Source organism: Buteo buteo, chromosome 9 (genome assembly GCF_964188355.1).
Source record: "Buteo buteo chromosome 9, bButBut1.hap1.1, whole genome shotgun sequence".
Taxonomy (NCBI): Eukaryota; Metazoa; Chordata; class Aves; order Accipitriformes; family Accipitridae; genus Buteo; species Buteo buteo.
In genome coordinates, this window is record NC_134179.1 from 5,500,760 (window position 1) to 5,513,901 (window position 13,142).

The 13,142-nt window shown below is 48.4% G+C and overlaps 1 protein-coding gene across 2 annotated transcripts in view; it reads left to right on the forward strand.

Annotated features, from left to right (window-relative positions):
• Positions 1-13,142, forward strand: part of NECTIN1 (nectin cell adhesion molecule 1) — a 104,325-nt gene that overhangs the window by 76,021 nt on the left and 15,162 nt on the right. For both annotated transcript variants that reach the window (XM_075035055.1, XM_075035057.1), the window contains exon 6: positions 11,740-11,887. In XM_075035055.1, the coding sequence (XP_074891156.1) occupies positions 11,740-11,887 (148 nt within the window). The remainder of the gene's footprint in view (positions 1-11,739; positions 11,888-13,142) is intronic.

Below are 13,142 nucleotides of genomic sequence, written 5' to 3' on the forward strand. Positions count from 1 at the left end.
GATACAGAGAAGTGAAATGACATCAGCGAAGTTGTGCAGGGAACCAGGGAGAAGGCTAAGTGTGGACTCAGGAAATCTAAATCCTTATCTTGCTCATTGGAGCACACTTCTGCCTACGGGATATGTACAAACACATGCTCGCTGTCGCCATTCCCAGTGGGTGCCTTTCCACGGGTCCAGTGCATACTCACCTCTACCCACCCTGAATCTGCAGAATCTGGAGGAGGCAATTCTGGCTGTGCCCTTCCTAGCAGCTTAGCCAAGGAGGAGGTAGGAGAAGGAGCAACAAGTAGGAAAGGTACCCAGTCCAGCTGCTGCCAGCTGTGCAAGGTCCACGGCTGTTGATATGAATGCTGCAGCTGTCTGGAATTATGAATGGATACCGGAGTGGGAATGCCAAGTCTGAATGACTCGAGTAAACACTGAAGAGCAGTCCAGAAATAATGGCATGGGGGCTTTATAATAGGACGGAATCATAATTAAATAGAAATCAGTTACTTAAATGGTCACTTCCTGGGGTTTCATTGATGTCCGATTAACTTAACTTTTAATTTGCATAAGCAATAAATGTTTAATTATGTTATTAATATATTTGAGTTGAGGAGCTTATGGGGTTTTATAATTGGCATTTAACTAGATAGTTCCAGCATATTAACTGATGTTTTATAGCTCCATGCAAGGCTTCCCAATTATAACTGACCTAAAAATTTGCTTGGAGGACCTGCCTTGAAAGTGTTACCTGAGCAACAGAATAGAGGGAGCTGAAGAGGAGGATGTGTGGAGCCCATCCCTGCACAGAGGAACGTGCGCAGGCAGCTCTGTATTCTCCCCACAGGCTTTGAGCCCCCCCCTCTCCTCCCTAGGATGCTCTTTCCTTAAGGCCCACAACCTTCCCTGTGTCAGAGACAGGAGTCACTTCCCCTCTCTCAGCATTCAGCTGACTGCTGAGCCAAAAAGGCTGACACATAGCAGGGATTAGGGTGGGGAGAAAGACATTTAGACATGGGGAAGGGTTGTCTGTGTGTTACAGCATGACCTTGTGACTGCTCGGGCAGCCTCTGGGATGCTGTGTTCAACTCCCAGCCCTTGCTTTTTCCTGTTCCTCTCCTGCAGGTTGGCACCAGTTTCTTTCTCACCAGGGAGGTGTTAAGGAACATCCTTTAAGGTCCAGTTTCAATCAACTTACTGAAAAGCTATACTCAGGCGTCTTCTGCATTCTTCCCTTCTGGGTCCTCTTCCTTTTAAAAATACAGGTGCTTCAGCAGGGACGGAGAGTATTGCAATGACTGAATTACAACGTCTTGAGTCTATTAATGGGCTTCTTTACAAATCCACTGACCTCTGTCTCATCCAGGGATTGCTAAGGCACTGAGGTGGTCATTGTTTCCACACGCCCTATGAAAGCATTGAGTAGCATCAGGCCCATCACCCCTCCTTACGGACTCTGCAGAAATGTGCCCACTGACAGTGATTGCCTCTTGACAACTCCTTCTGAGACCTGTCAGTTAGCCATTCTTAATCTATTTTCTATTCCATCTCTAAGCTTACTTTGATGAGATGACTGGTTTAGTAGGCAAAAAATGACATTGTATTTGACTGACAAGAACCATTTCCCATGAACCATGTAGACTGGCATCGATTGTATTCCTGCCTTTTAATTCTTTATTAACTGGAACCTGTGTTAGCTTTTTCTTTGGTGCCAGCAACTCACCCTATAGTATTCAAGTCATTCTCTGTGTCCTCTTCCACTCTGCTAGAATTTAACCTTCTAGAATTTAACTATTTTACCAAATAGTAAAAACTATCAGGAGTGAGTTAGGGAACTCCTCAGCTAAGTCTTTCAACCTATCTGTTTGCTTATAATAAGTGGAGTACCCAAGGAGATTGTGTCCACCAAGCTCCTCAGTCTTGTCATCCTCAAACATGCGGAAATTGTTTTGTCATCTCAGAAGCCACAAACGAATGTCTGTTGGTCTCCAGAGACAGATCATGAATAGTTATTCAAATCTTCTGCCTTTTCTGAATCATTACTGTCCTCTTGACCATATCTATCTGGTTAAGTGCCTATAGAGCATTGCAGAGATTTTGTTTGTTCCTGTTGTATTCCCCAGGGTAACCCTAGTTTTTGTATCAATTGCCTGTCCTTCACAGCTTCTCTTTCATACTGACTGATCGCTCTCTTTCCAGCATTTCCATTTGATCTATATTGGAGATGGGTGAAGCTACCCGTGTGCAAGCTAACAAATACCCAGCTGAATAAGTTTACATGGCTAAATATTGGTGGTTACATGCTAAGGCAGAGACTGTCCCACAGAGCTTGCAAGATGTTTGAGAAGTTAGAAGGGAAGGTCTGTTAGGAGTCTTTCATTGCCATTAACAGGAAGGAGAAATCAGGAAAAGGGTCAGGAACATAAAGTCTGAGTTGCCCTCTGCATCATTGTCCCTCTCCTGGAGCAGGATTGAATGGGGGCAGCCAGGGACGTGCTGCAGCTGCTTTTGCTAAGTCAGTGCAGGCACAGTGACCATCCTGGCTTGGGAGAAGCGGATCTCACCCTTGGCACTGCCAGTCAGGAAGATGCGTGTGATGAGCAGGAGAGGAGGCAGTGGCACTAGAGTCCAGGTCAGAGCCACATGAGCATCCACCAGCTTCATTCTCGCACATCACTCCAGAATAGCCAGCAGCTCCCTCCCTGCTCCAGGAGGCTGAAGAGTCATTGTTTTGTCTGGACTGCAGCATGTCTCAAGGGTATTTGGGAAGCTGTGGGAGAGGAGAGAAGGGAAGGGGGTGTGTGAAGAGGCACAGCAGCCTCGAGCCCTCCGTGCTGCTGCAGCTACCAGGGGAGATAAGAGAACTGTAGCCCTGTCCACCTTTCCGTTTGCACAACTGTTCATGCACTTTTGGCCAGGTGACAGAGAAGCAGAGCAGTTCCTCCTCACCCTGCCACACATACCCTGTGTCTGCACCTAACTCCCAGCAGTGTTTCTGTGTAGACACAAAGAGGGAGCTGATCTCACTCATCCTTTGGGGACATCCAAGATACAGCTGCCCCATGCTGTAAGAACCCCAGAAGCAACAGGAGACAAATACAGCCCAGGGCACACGGCCAAGCAGAGTGAGATGTTCCCAGGAGTGCTGCTGAAGATTGTTGAGCAAATTAACTCTATTAACACAAATGATAAGAGTCTGAGCTGCAGTCCCTGTACCTTCTATCTGACAGAATTCATCTGGTGGCTGCTTGTAATAGCATGACCTTAATGGACTCATCAAGGGAGCAAGGCTGTATCTCTGGCTAAGCATGGATTTGGGACCACGCTGTGCATTGGGCAGCTGTAGCAGGCTGCTAAGATCAAGAGAGACACTCTCTGGTGTAATGGGGTTCAGGATCTGACCCCTTCATCCCTCCAGGAGAGGCAATTTTAAGTGTCATCACCTCCTCAAAACTGTACAGCAGAAGAAATAAATTACTAAAGGGATTTGATTGTTCATTACTCTGCTGAGCTGCAAGGAAATGAAGCAGAACTAAAATTAAGGGCTGGGAGGCAGAGGAAACGTCAGATAACATTTCACGTCTTCTCCAGGTCCCATCTTCTCCCCCAAAACAGGCTGGGGCACTCACCATACTGCTGCACTTAGCTGTGAAGCCCCTGGTTCTGGGAAGGCAGGGAGGCCTGTGGAGTTGGCCAAGCAGGGTGGAGAGAGGGCAGGGTGAGGTTTGTGCTGCATTTAGATAGATGGGTTACAGACAACAAGGTCATGTCTGGCCCCTCTTTGCTAGAGCCACTGAGTGGCACAGAGAGGCCGGGCCATCCCAGAATCTGGAGTTAATGCAGGCATTTCTTGGCTGAGTGGAAAGCGCGGGGATGTAGCATGCGTGTGCACAGAGGGGCTCAGTTGCTATGGGTGGACGCTGCTGCAAACGACTGCTTGCTGTTGCACCCTCTGAACCACTGGCTCTTGATGTTGCGCAGTAATGACTTTGCTAAGCTGTGTCCTTTCACACAGAGAAAAGGCTTCCTTCCTAAGCTCTCAAACCATGTCTCCACATGCTGTTCAACAACTGCTACACTTTGCTCCAGGAGTGGAAGAAAACCCAGCCCAGTAAGAGGTATCTGCAGCGGAGCTCCCGCTACAACAGCTACTCTGCAGAAGTCTGTCCTCTTCTCTGCTGGATCTCATGGGGTTAACACACTACTCCTATTGCTGCTATCCAAACCCCATCCTTGCTATCGGCCACTGGGAAGCATTGCAAGGGAAGGTCATCAGGGGTTAAAGCCGCATTCCAGACATGCTTTTGCAGCCAGCAGCTACTTAACCAGATGCTACTTAACCAACGATGTCTCTGCTGCTTCCCCTGCAGGAGAGGAAAGGGAGAAAGCTGGTCATTACTGGAGAGCCGAGATGCCTCCACCCTCGGTGACTGGCAAAGCAATTGCCTTTGCTGAAATGTGTGTGAAATCCCCACTAATACCAAGCACATCCATGTGTCCATTTGCAGTTGGGCATGCTTTTCAAAGCAGGCACCCCAGGGAGGGCCAGATCTGCACACCACACTGCCAAGCTCTCCCAAAACCTCATCAGAGACAGGCAAGTGGTTTGCAAGGTCTTTAAGTGCCAGTTGGGCTAGTAAAAATTACAGGGGAAAGAGAAGTGGGCAGGGATCTTAAAGGGACATTGTGATTAGTACCTAGACAGTGGGATACCCGTGCTCCAAATGCACTCAGGACCCAGGGGATATCCAGTCATCTGGTCTTCAGCAGAGAGAATTAGGGGATATATCAGGTCACTCACAGAGGGGCTTGGCAGTTGTGAGGGTTTCCCATTTGTGGGAGGGAGAGGAAGGAGAACGCAGAAAGCAGTCAGGAGCATTTGTTTGTTTGACCACCCTTGGCAACAGTGGCTTTCGGCCCCACTCAAAATACACAATATAACTGCGACCCTCCCAGCACCCATTTGTTTGGACCAGGTGCAGGGAGGTGCAGCAGCAAGCAGAGCAGCCCCAGGTGGGAGGCGAGCTCCCCCGCCTTGCCGGGGCCCTGGGGACCCAGCCTGTGCAGTGTGGGATTTCCAGGGGAATGAGGCTGAAGCCCCGTGCCGCGGCAGCGTCAGGATTGCAGCCATAGCTTGGCACTCCGGCTAATTGTGTAAATGAGCATTACATCAACAAACACCCTGGTGGGAGAGGCTGCGACGGCCTTTAAAATTCCTTCTATCAGGGCATAGAGGCAGAAGAGCAGCTCTGCTTTCATTTTGGTGTTCAACCTTTGTTTGGCTGGCTGAATCGCCAGCTCCTGAGGTGACACAAAACCAGAAGCAACTTCTCTTGCTAGCAAGAGAAGTCCTGAGGTCATTCTGTATCTGGATGAGTCTCTGGGAGGCAGGGATGGGGAGACCTGCTGGATCAGCTCTGCTTTTGCTATGCTTTTGTCACCAAGTGAAGTGCAGACACTCCTTCGGCTCAGAAAACCCTGCCAGCCACCTTTGCTAACCAAATTGCTCCTCTTCCCCATGCTAAGGTCTAACTCCCCCTTTTTCTCTCACCATATGTCACCAAATGAACAGCACTCCTAACAGAGCTGGTTCTGGATACTGCAGGGGTTAAGTGGTGCTGCAAACCGCAAATTGACCATGGAACATTGATTTGTGTTTGCACAGGGACAGATTTTCCTCACTGTGAAGTGTTTTCACTAGTGTTTCTTGCAGCCTGGTCACCTCCACCTGCAGTTAGGCAAGGATCTGAGCTGAAGCAAGGTCTGAGAGGGGCTTAGGTGGGAGGAGACTGAGATACTGTGTTCCCCTTCTCCTCTCCACTTCAGGCCAGGACAAAAGGAAAGGGCATGAAGATTTTGGACCCAGCTCTGACAGATGAAGGAAATGCTGCTGCTGAGGGGCAGGATGGCACTTCAACCTCACACACTAATGGTCCAGTGCCAGTGGCTCAGCTTTCCAAGCAGTGTCTTTCCTTTCTTAATCCCTTTTATCCTCTGGATGCTTAGCTGTCCCTGCATGGGATTCACTTAATACACACAGTGAAGGCAACTGCCCCCCAAGAGACCTAACCCACCTCTCCTCCTTCAGACTTAAGATCCCTTTAAAATCTCCAGTGACTTGCAAGCCCTGCTGTTTATCCTACCCTTTGGCCCATCAGCTTTACCAGCTCGTGTCTCTGGCTCTCCTGGGAACAGCATTTCATTAACCCTTTGCAAACACAAGGCTTCATGAGGCTCTGAACCAGCTTGTGCCTGGGGGTGTGTATGCTATTGGAGCGTGTCTCAAATTAGCCAATCCTGCTCTTGTCTTTAAAACCAAACTGAAGATGTATTTGTTCTGCCAAGCTTTTCAACTCAGTTTAATTTAGCTCTGTGAACTTGCCGTGTCTCAGGCTCCCTGGAATGTGTCAGGTGGGGTGTATTATAAATATGCATCATCTGATCTCATTGTCTTGCTCAAAGGTTCAGCAGGCAGAAGGAGTCCAGCAAGTGCTAACTCCTTGCACTGAATCAGGGTGACAATCCAGGTCACAGACAGGCTTACTTTGAGCTGGCACTGTACCGGGACAGGCTGCTTTAAACATGCAGGCTGTATACGCCTGTGAACAGGGATGCAGTTGAGTACCAAGGTAACATTAACTCTAGCAAGGCTGGCAGCAAGAAGAGCTTCAAAACTGCCAGCATAAAGAAAGGAGAAGAATCACAATTCCTTCCCATTGATTTGTAATGTGTCTGAGCAAGGCAGCACATTGCTGAGTGCCTTGGCTAGCCAGCCATGAAATAGATGGGGATTTGTTTTGTGTGGAGAGGTGATAAATGGAAAGGGAACCCTACTTTGCAATTGGTTACAGATGCAGGCAGATATTTGAGCAAATGGCTTATCAGAGGTGTTGCATGTTGTTATGCTGGTTTTCTGCAAAACACTGAAGGGTCAGGTTGAAGTTAGGGGGAGGCAAAGACAGAAGTGTGTGCAGCTCGCTCTGAGCAAACTAGCTTCACTCAGAGCTGCAGTAAACTGGGCCCAGAGACTGGCGCAGCTTCCAGATTTACCTGGGGGATGCAGGTTAGTGCATCAGCAATTGGGTGGGGCTCAGGCTCTCCCTGGGGTAACTGAATACATGGCAGACAATCAGGATAGAAAGAAGACAGTACCGGTGTGAGACCCAGCCCTCTCATCCAAACGAAGCCTTCCTGCCTGCCAGCACCTCCATCCCACCCACACCTGTCTTTGCAATTCATGCAGGACTCCATTCCACAGATCTGCTCCTCCCCACCTGCTCAGGCTGGATGTCACTGTGCATATACTGCAGCAAGTGCAGAATTATCTGGCTGATCCCAGCTTTACATAAAAAAATCAAACCCAGACAGGTGTAGACCCTTGGTGGGGATGTTAACTTATCCCACTCTCAAGTCTCGATCCCAAGAACAGCGAGGCTGCTTCATGATGCAAATGTCCCAGCCACACAGGTAGCTTTAAGGGAAGAGACCTTATTTCCAAAAGTGTGACAGACGCTGTCTCTTCTTTCCTTTCGCAAAGTCCTCCACATCACTCCCCCCATACCAAGAGCAAGTGAGTCATTTCCTCCGCTCTGGCATACCCTTCTCTGGAAGCTTTCCATTTTATCCATCTTTGCCTCACTTCAAATTCCCTTTGGGAACATCTCTCTTGCTCTCCTGCAAGCTGGTTCTCCAAAGCCTTCATTGTTCCTCTATTGTTTTTTACTATTGCGCTCTGCAGCTGCACTATTTCACCCCGTGGGCATAGCGCGTGTGGACAGCTCTGTCCGTTTGTCTCTCTGCTTTGAAATGCTACCATGGCTGTCTGCAGTAAATCTGAGCCACGGGTCTGTCCATACGGACAGAGCCATCAGCCCTGTGGCTGTTTGGACAAGGGTTTTTTCACAGCCAGTGCTATGAAACTATGTTGTGCATCAGTTGTGCACTGTGATTGTGCCTGATGCATTTCTCCAGGATAGACATTCTTGTCTAGCGGACATTCTTCACTTGTTTGGGAGATGTGAACGACTGGCAGCATTGGACTGCTGGATGTGATTTAACTGAGCATTGGGCCTGGTGAATTACACTATCAGCACCTCACAAAATGTTTTAATTTATCTGGTTGGTAGAAAGATCTTCGTCTGTTACTGGTTACTTTTGGAAGCCCAGACGCACACACCATCAGGTGACTGGGAAGGATGATTTATGGATAGATAACCACTTTTCTTCCTTCCCTGTGTCTGCTTCCATCTCCAGAAGAGCTGCAGGAGAACAAAGTAATGAACGAAACTGCTCTGAAAGAGACTGGGGGTGGGGTGTCCTTCTTTTCTCCTTAATTGTAATACTGTGAATTAATTCAGTTTCTAGCAGGAACGAGGAGTTCCCAGCAGCCCTTAGACATCCAGATAAGACTGAGCTGTTCATTCAGCCCCTTTGGGTTCTCTGGTACCTGCCTCACTGCCAACTGCTTCACACAAACTTTTTGGAGAGTCTTAAATTATTCGAGCGTGACACAGAGCAAGGGGTTTTGCATTCTTAATTGGCAAAGCCTTTTCCCACTCCACTCTGGAGGCCCCTGAGCTGTCCTGCCAATTTATTCTGATCCTGATTCACAAGCCTTGCAAACATCTTCCTAGGGCTGCCCAAAAGCCCTGTCAATGTAACTGAATCCTCATCTGCCAGTTCTTATCATCTTCTCCTGAGGCTTTCCCAGTATCCTCCTATTTGACTTACAACACCCCTTCTTGCAGCCACCCTGCCCTCCAAAAAAGCCCTGTTGGTGTCTCTGACTTTACCTATTAAAGAGGCAATGAACACAGAGGAGAGAAGGAAATGGACTGGGTTGCAGGTGAGCCCTGCAAACTGTACTAGCCACAGCTCTTCCCCAGGAAAGGGGAGATTGAGGAAATAAACAGCTGGGGATGCAGATGAAATGAAAGAAGGTTTTAAAGCGTGCAGCGGGGAGGGGGAGGGGGGGATAAAGAAGGAAGATGCAGCAGAAAGGAAGGTCTCTCTCTTCCTCTTCCCATTTTCTTCTCCTCTCCTCTGCACTTTCTTGCTCTCTCAGGACCTTCATCTCTCATTTTTCTTCCTTGTCTCCTGGTGCTTCCTTTTATTGTCAGCAATTATCCCTGTTGCCTTTCACAGCTTCCTAGCTGGACTCCTGCAAAGATGTGACTAACGCTTTTGTAGGATAGCTCAGCCTGTCCTCAGGAAAGAGACCTGCAGATGCAGGGGCAGGGCTTGTTTTCATAGGATTGTATCATTGTTTGGTACTTGCCATTCTGTGGAAACACTGCATTGCCACACAGCCCAGTCTTAGGTAGCTGGGGTGGGTACCAACATTGGGATGTTCACACCATAGTCTTGAGAGCTCGGAAAGAAGGAAGTACTCTGATAGACACCCCAAAGCATCTGCATTACTCCTTGTGCTCCTTCATTCTTTCCCTCTTCTCCTTACTGTCTTTACCCAGTGCCCTGTAGTTACCTCTCTCTCTTCTGCTAACTGATGGCTGCATTTTCCCCTCTTTAAAGTTTCCTGGCCCCTTTCCATTATTATACAGCCCTGTTCAAGTTCCTGGAGATTAATTTTCGCTTTATTTATTTATTTTCCTTTCCCTCTTTCTCCTTCTGCCCCCCTTCCCCACACACATATAGACACCTACTGATTTACAGCAGTAGCAGGAGGCTGATGTTCTCTGCTCGCTACCTGCCATCCAGAGAGCCATTAGGGGCCAATTCATCACGGAAATGCCCCAGCCAAAGTGACTGGAAGATTCTTTACAGTCGCCGTCCCTGCCACAATCTCTAATGCTGTCCGGGGGTTTGGATTGCAACATGTCAGCTGTCTGCCTGGGCATGGCTGTAAGTGAGCTGTCTCAAGGCAGAAATATTATTTACAAGATAATGTGGCTTATGGAGAAGGGAAGAGAAAGAAAAGTGACTGCCACTGCTGAGGACAGTGGGGAGCAGAGCCTCACGTTCTGATGACTACGGCATCCTGCCACTCGAAGACACACAGCTCTGAGCTCTTAATTAAGGAACAGGGGAAGGCGGGGTGTGGGATGCTGACTGATGGAGGCTCTGAGGTGTCCTTGCGAGGCAAGAGAAAACCAGGTTTGCATGGAAAGGGGTGGGGGATCAGCGTCAAGACAATTCCCAGGACAAATTCTTCATTGGTAGCAACATCTTAGCATGGTGCAGGGAGTTCAAGTGTTTTGTACTGATACAGTAAATATGCCACTTCTCTGCTGTGCAATTTGTTGGTATTGACCAGAGAGGGGATTTCCCTGGGAAATGTTTATACACCTCAGTTCACTCCTGGATGACAGCAGCAAATTTGAAAGGTGAAGAAGGCTGACTGTGAGGTGAGATCTGGGAATAGGCTGTTGGCAACGATTCAGCGCAGTCAGTTCTGCAATTGTACCTGGTACGCAGGATTTCAGGGAGCCCAGCCTTCGAGCTGAGCAAGTGCTGAATCCATGGATGTAAGGTGGGAGTAAGTGGCAGATTTTCACCCTGAAAAGTCCTGTAGAAGTTGTCCTATGTGGTTTGGGAATGTGTGCATATATTTCATAACCATGCACACATGTAAAGTGGGTATAATTTTGAGGCCTTGGGGATGGGTAGTTTAGTGGAGATACTGGCTACCACTATGATACCCAAACCCATAACTGTTGCAGAATAAGGTCCATATAGTCCAGTATCTGGTCTCCATGAGCAGCCAGTAGCCAGTGCGTTAAGAAAAGTACAAAAATTAGGTGTGACAGACAAGTTCTACAAAGCACCTTGTTCCCTCATTCCTGCCTCGCTCCCCTCCCCTGAATTTCTTTTCCTTCTCCTCCTCCTCCTTCTTCCTCCATTCCAATTATCTCCTTCTTTCATCACTGCCGGAGCTGTAAGTACAAAGTACCAATTAGCTAGTTTTCAAGTTTAATTAGGTTGGAAGGTAGAGCAAATTAAATCCTTTTATCATACGTTTCAAAGCGCTTTCCTATCAGGCCCGTGGGATAGGTTTCCTTTGAATGAGGTCCGCGTTAGTCACCGAGGAGCTGGCCCAGGTCACAGAGCTCTCCAGCCATGGAGCAAACAGGAGATGAAATGCAAGATATGATATATCTCCCCCTCACCCCTAAATCCTACACTAAGGGCATCTTTTTTGTAAGGTTTAGGGCTGCACATACCTTTGCTCCACCTCAATAAATTGAGCACTGGTCCTTGGCTCTTCTAAGACCTACGTTAATAGCAAAGGTCTCCTTAATTTCAACAGCACCAGGAATTCAGTGAAGACACTGTGACAAAGCCCTGCAGAAGGCTTTCCAGATAGTTAAATAATATCAAGTAGCAGGTCCACATGAGTCCCTCTGCACCACATGAGGTGACTGCTTGGAGGCACCTTTATTCCCTAAACCCTTCTTTCTTTGAGGACAGAACAAAGGCAGAAAAACGGATCCAGGAATAGCCACCTGATTTAAGGGGAAATTGCAGAATAGAGTAAGAAAGCGGTTAGCTCTTGAAGACACACTGGGCTGCAATTGTAGCCACAGATTCCTGTTCCTCTTGAGCTCCGACTGCTATGTTTCAGTATGACCTGTGTCCCCCCATGAAGATGCCTGCACATGGTTACCTGAGACAATTTCAGAGCACGTTGGCATCTTTGCTCCTGGAGTCCCTGGTTCTACTGGCCTTTGTGCCTTACCAGTTGTGTTGCCTGATGCTCTAACCCTCCCTCCTGTGCTTCCCTGTGTGTTGCAGATAAGCCACTACCTCAGGGTGCCCCAGGAGGCATTATTGGGATCGTGGGAGGAGTCATTGCAGCAGCTCTCATCATCGGCGTGGCTGTCACCGTAATTATTGTCTACAGGCGGCAACAAAAGAACCGCACTGAAACGGACAATGACCTGTAAGTAGCCCCATGCTTGCAGAAGTACAGCACACTGATGGTACAGGTGCTATTGGATGGGGCAGCAGACAGAGAGCACTGCTGGCCTTTCTGCTATCTGCACACCAGAACAGCTCGGCAGCAAACCATTTTTCCTGCCATTTCGTCCTGTCTGCCTCCCTCTGGCTCGCTCGTCTGACTCTCTTCCCTTCCTTGGGGCCCCTAGTGCTTTCCATCCTGCTCTCTCCTATTTTTGAACTTTTATCGCAAGCCTTAAGTGGAAACTGAAGCACAATGATGCTCACCCAGATGCTGCTTTTGCTGTAGCATATCCTTGGACTTGGTGCAGCTGCTCAGTGCCCCTCACCTCCAGTGGTTGGAGAGGATCCTATTCTTCCTTTTTCAGAGAAATGGCTTCAGGTTCCTGATTTAGACTGAATCACATTCTGTCACCAGAGAGGGGTCTCTGGTAGACCCTGAGCACCTCTGAATGTATCCCAAAGAGTCCAGAAAGGTTTCACATCCACTCAGCATTCCAGTTTGGTACATATGGTGCCAGCCTGAAGACATGAACTCTGGCAATACGAGAGTAGGGAGAGGGGACCCCTGAGGGGCTCCTCTTTGACAGGTACTTGCTTTGCTCTGCCCTACACCGTGCAGCACAGATCCCAGGCAGGGAATTTGGTGGTGTGGAGTTCAGCCTGTGCAGCATGAGCAGAACCCTCTGCAGAAATATTTACCCTGGCCTCTTCCTGAAAACCTCTATCTTGTCACTGCCTTTTCACAAGAGCACCCCCCGCTTCCTTCCCACCTCAAAGGGGACACATGAAAAGCCCAAAGGCTAGAAGTTGCTTTTATCTTCCACAACCCCCCAACTCATTGTTGTTACATCTTGGCCACATTTTGTGCTCCATTTAATCCCATTTGAGAGAGGGCATTGGAGGATAGCGGGTGAGGGAGGGAGAAGAACCGGAGAAAGTAGGAGGAGAGACAGAAAGGAACACAAACAAAAAAATAGCACCACAAGGTGAAATTGCATCAACAGCATTGGCCCTACGATACAGATGCATTCAGACAATCCACTTCCCACAATGGCCCTCCATGCAGGCAGAGGAAAGAGCCACTTTAGCTGAGAATAGAAACACAATGGTGCCCTAGTCTGCAGAGGTGCTGCCTCTATTGTGGAGCCCACTCCAATGCCTCCAGAAGTTAATAGCACTTCTTTTCTTTGGAGTCAATGTTTTGCAGAGCCTCGGGGACCCATTTTACTCTCCCC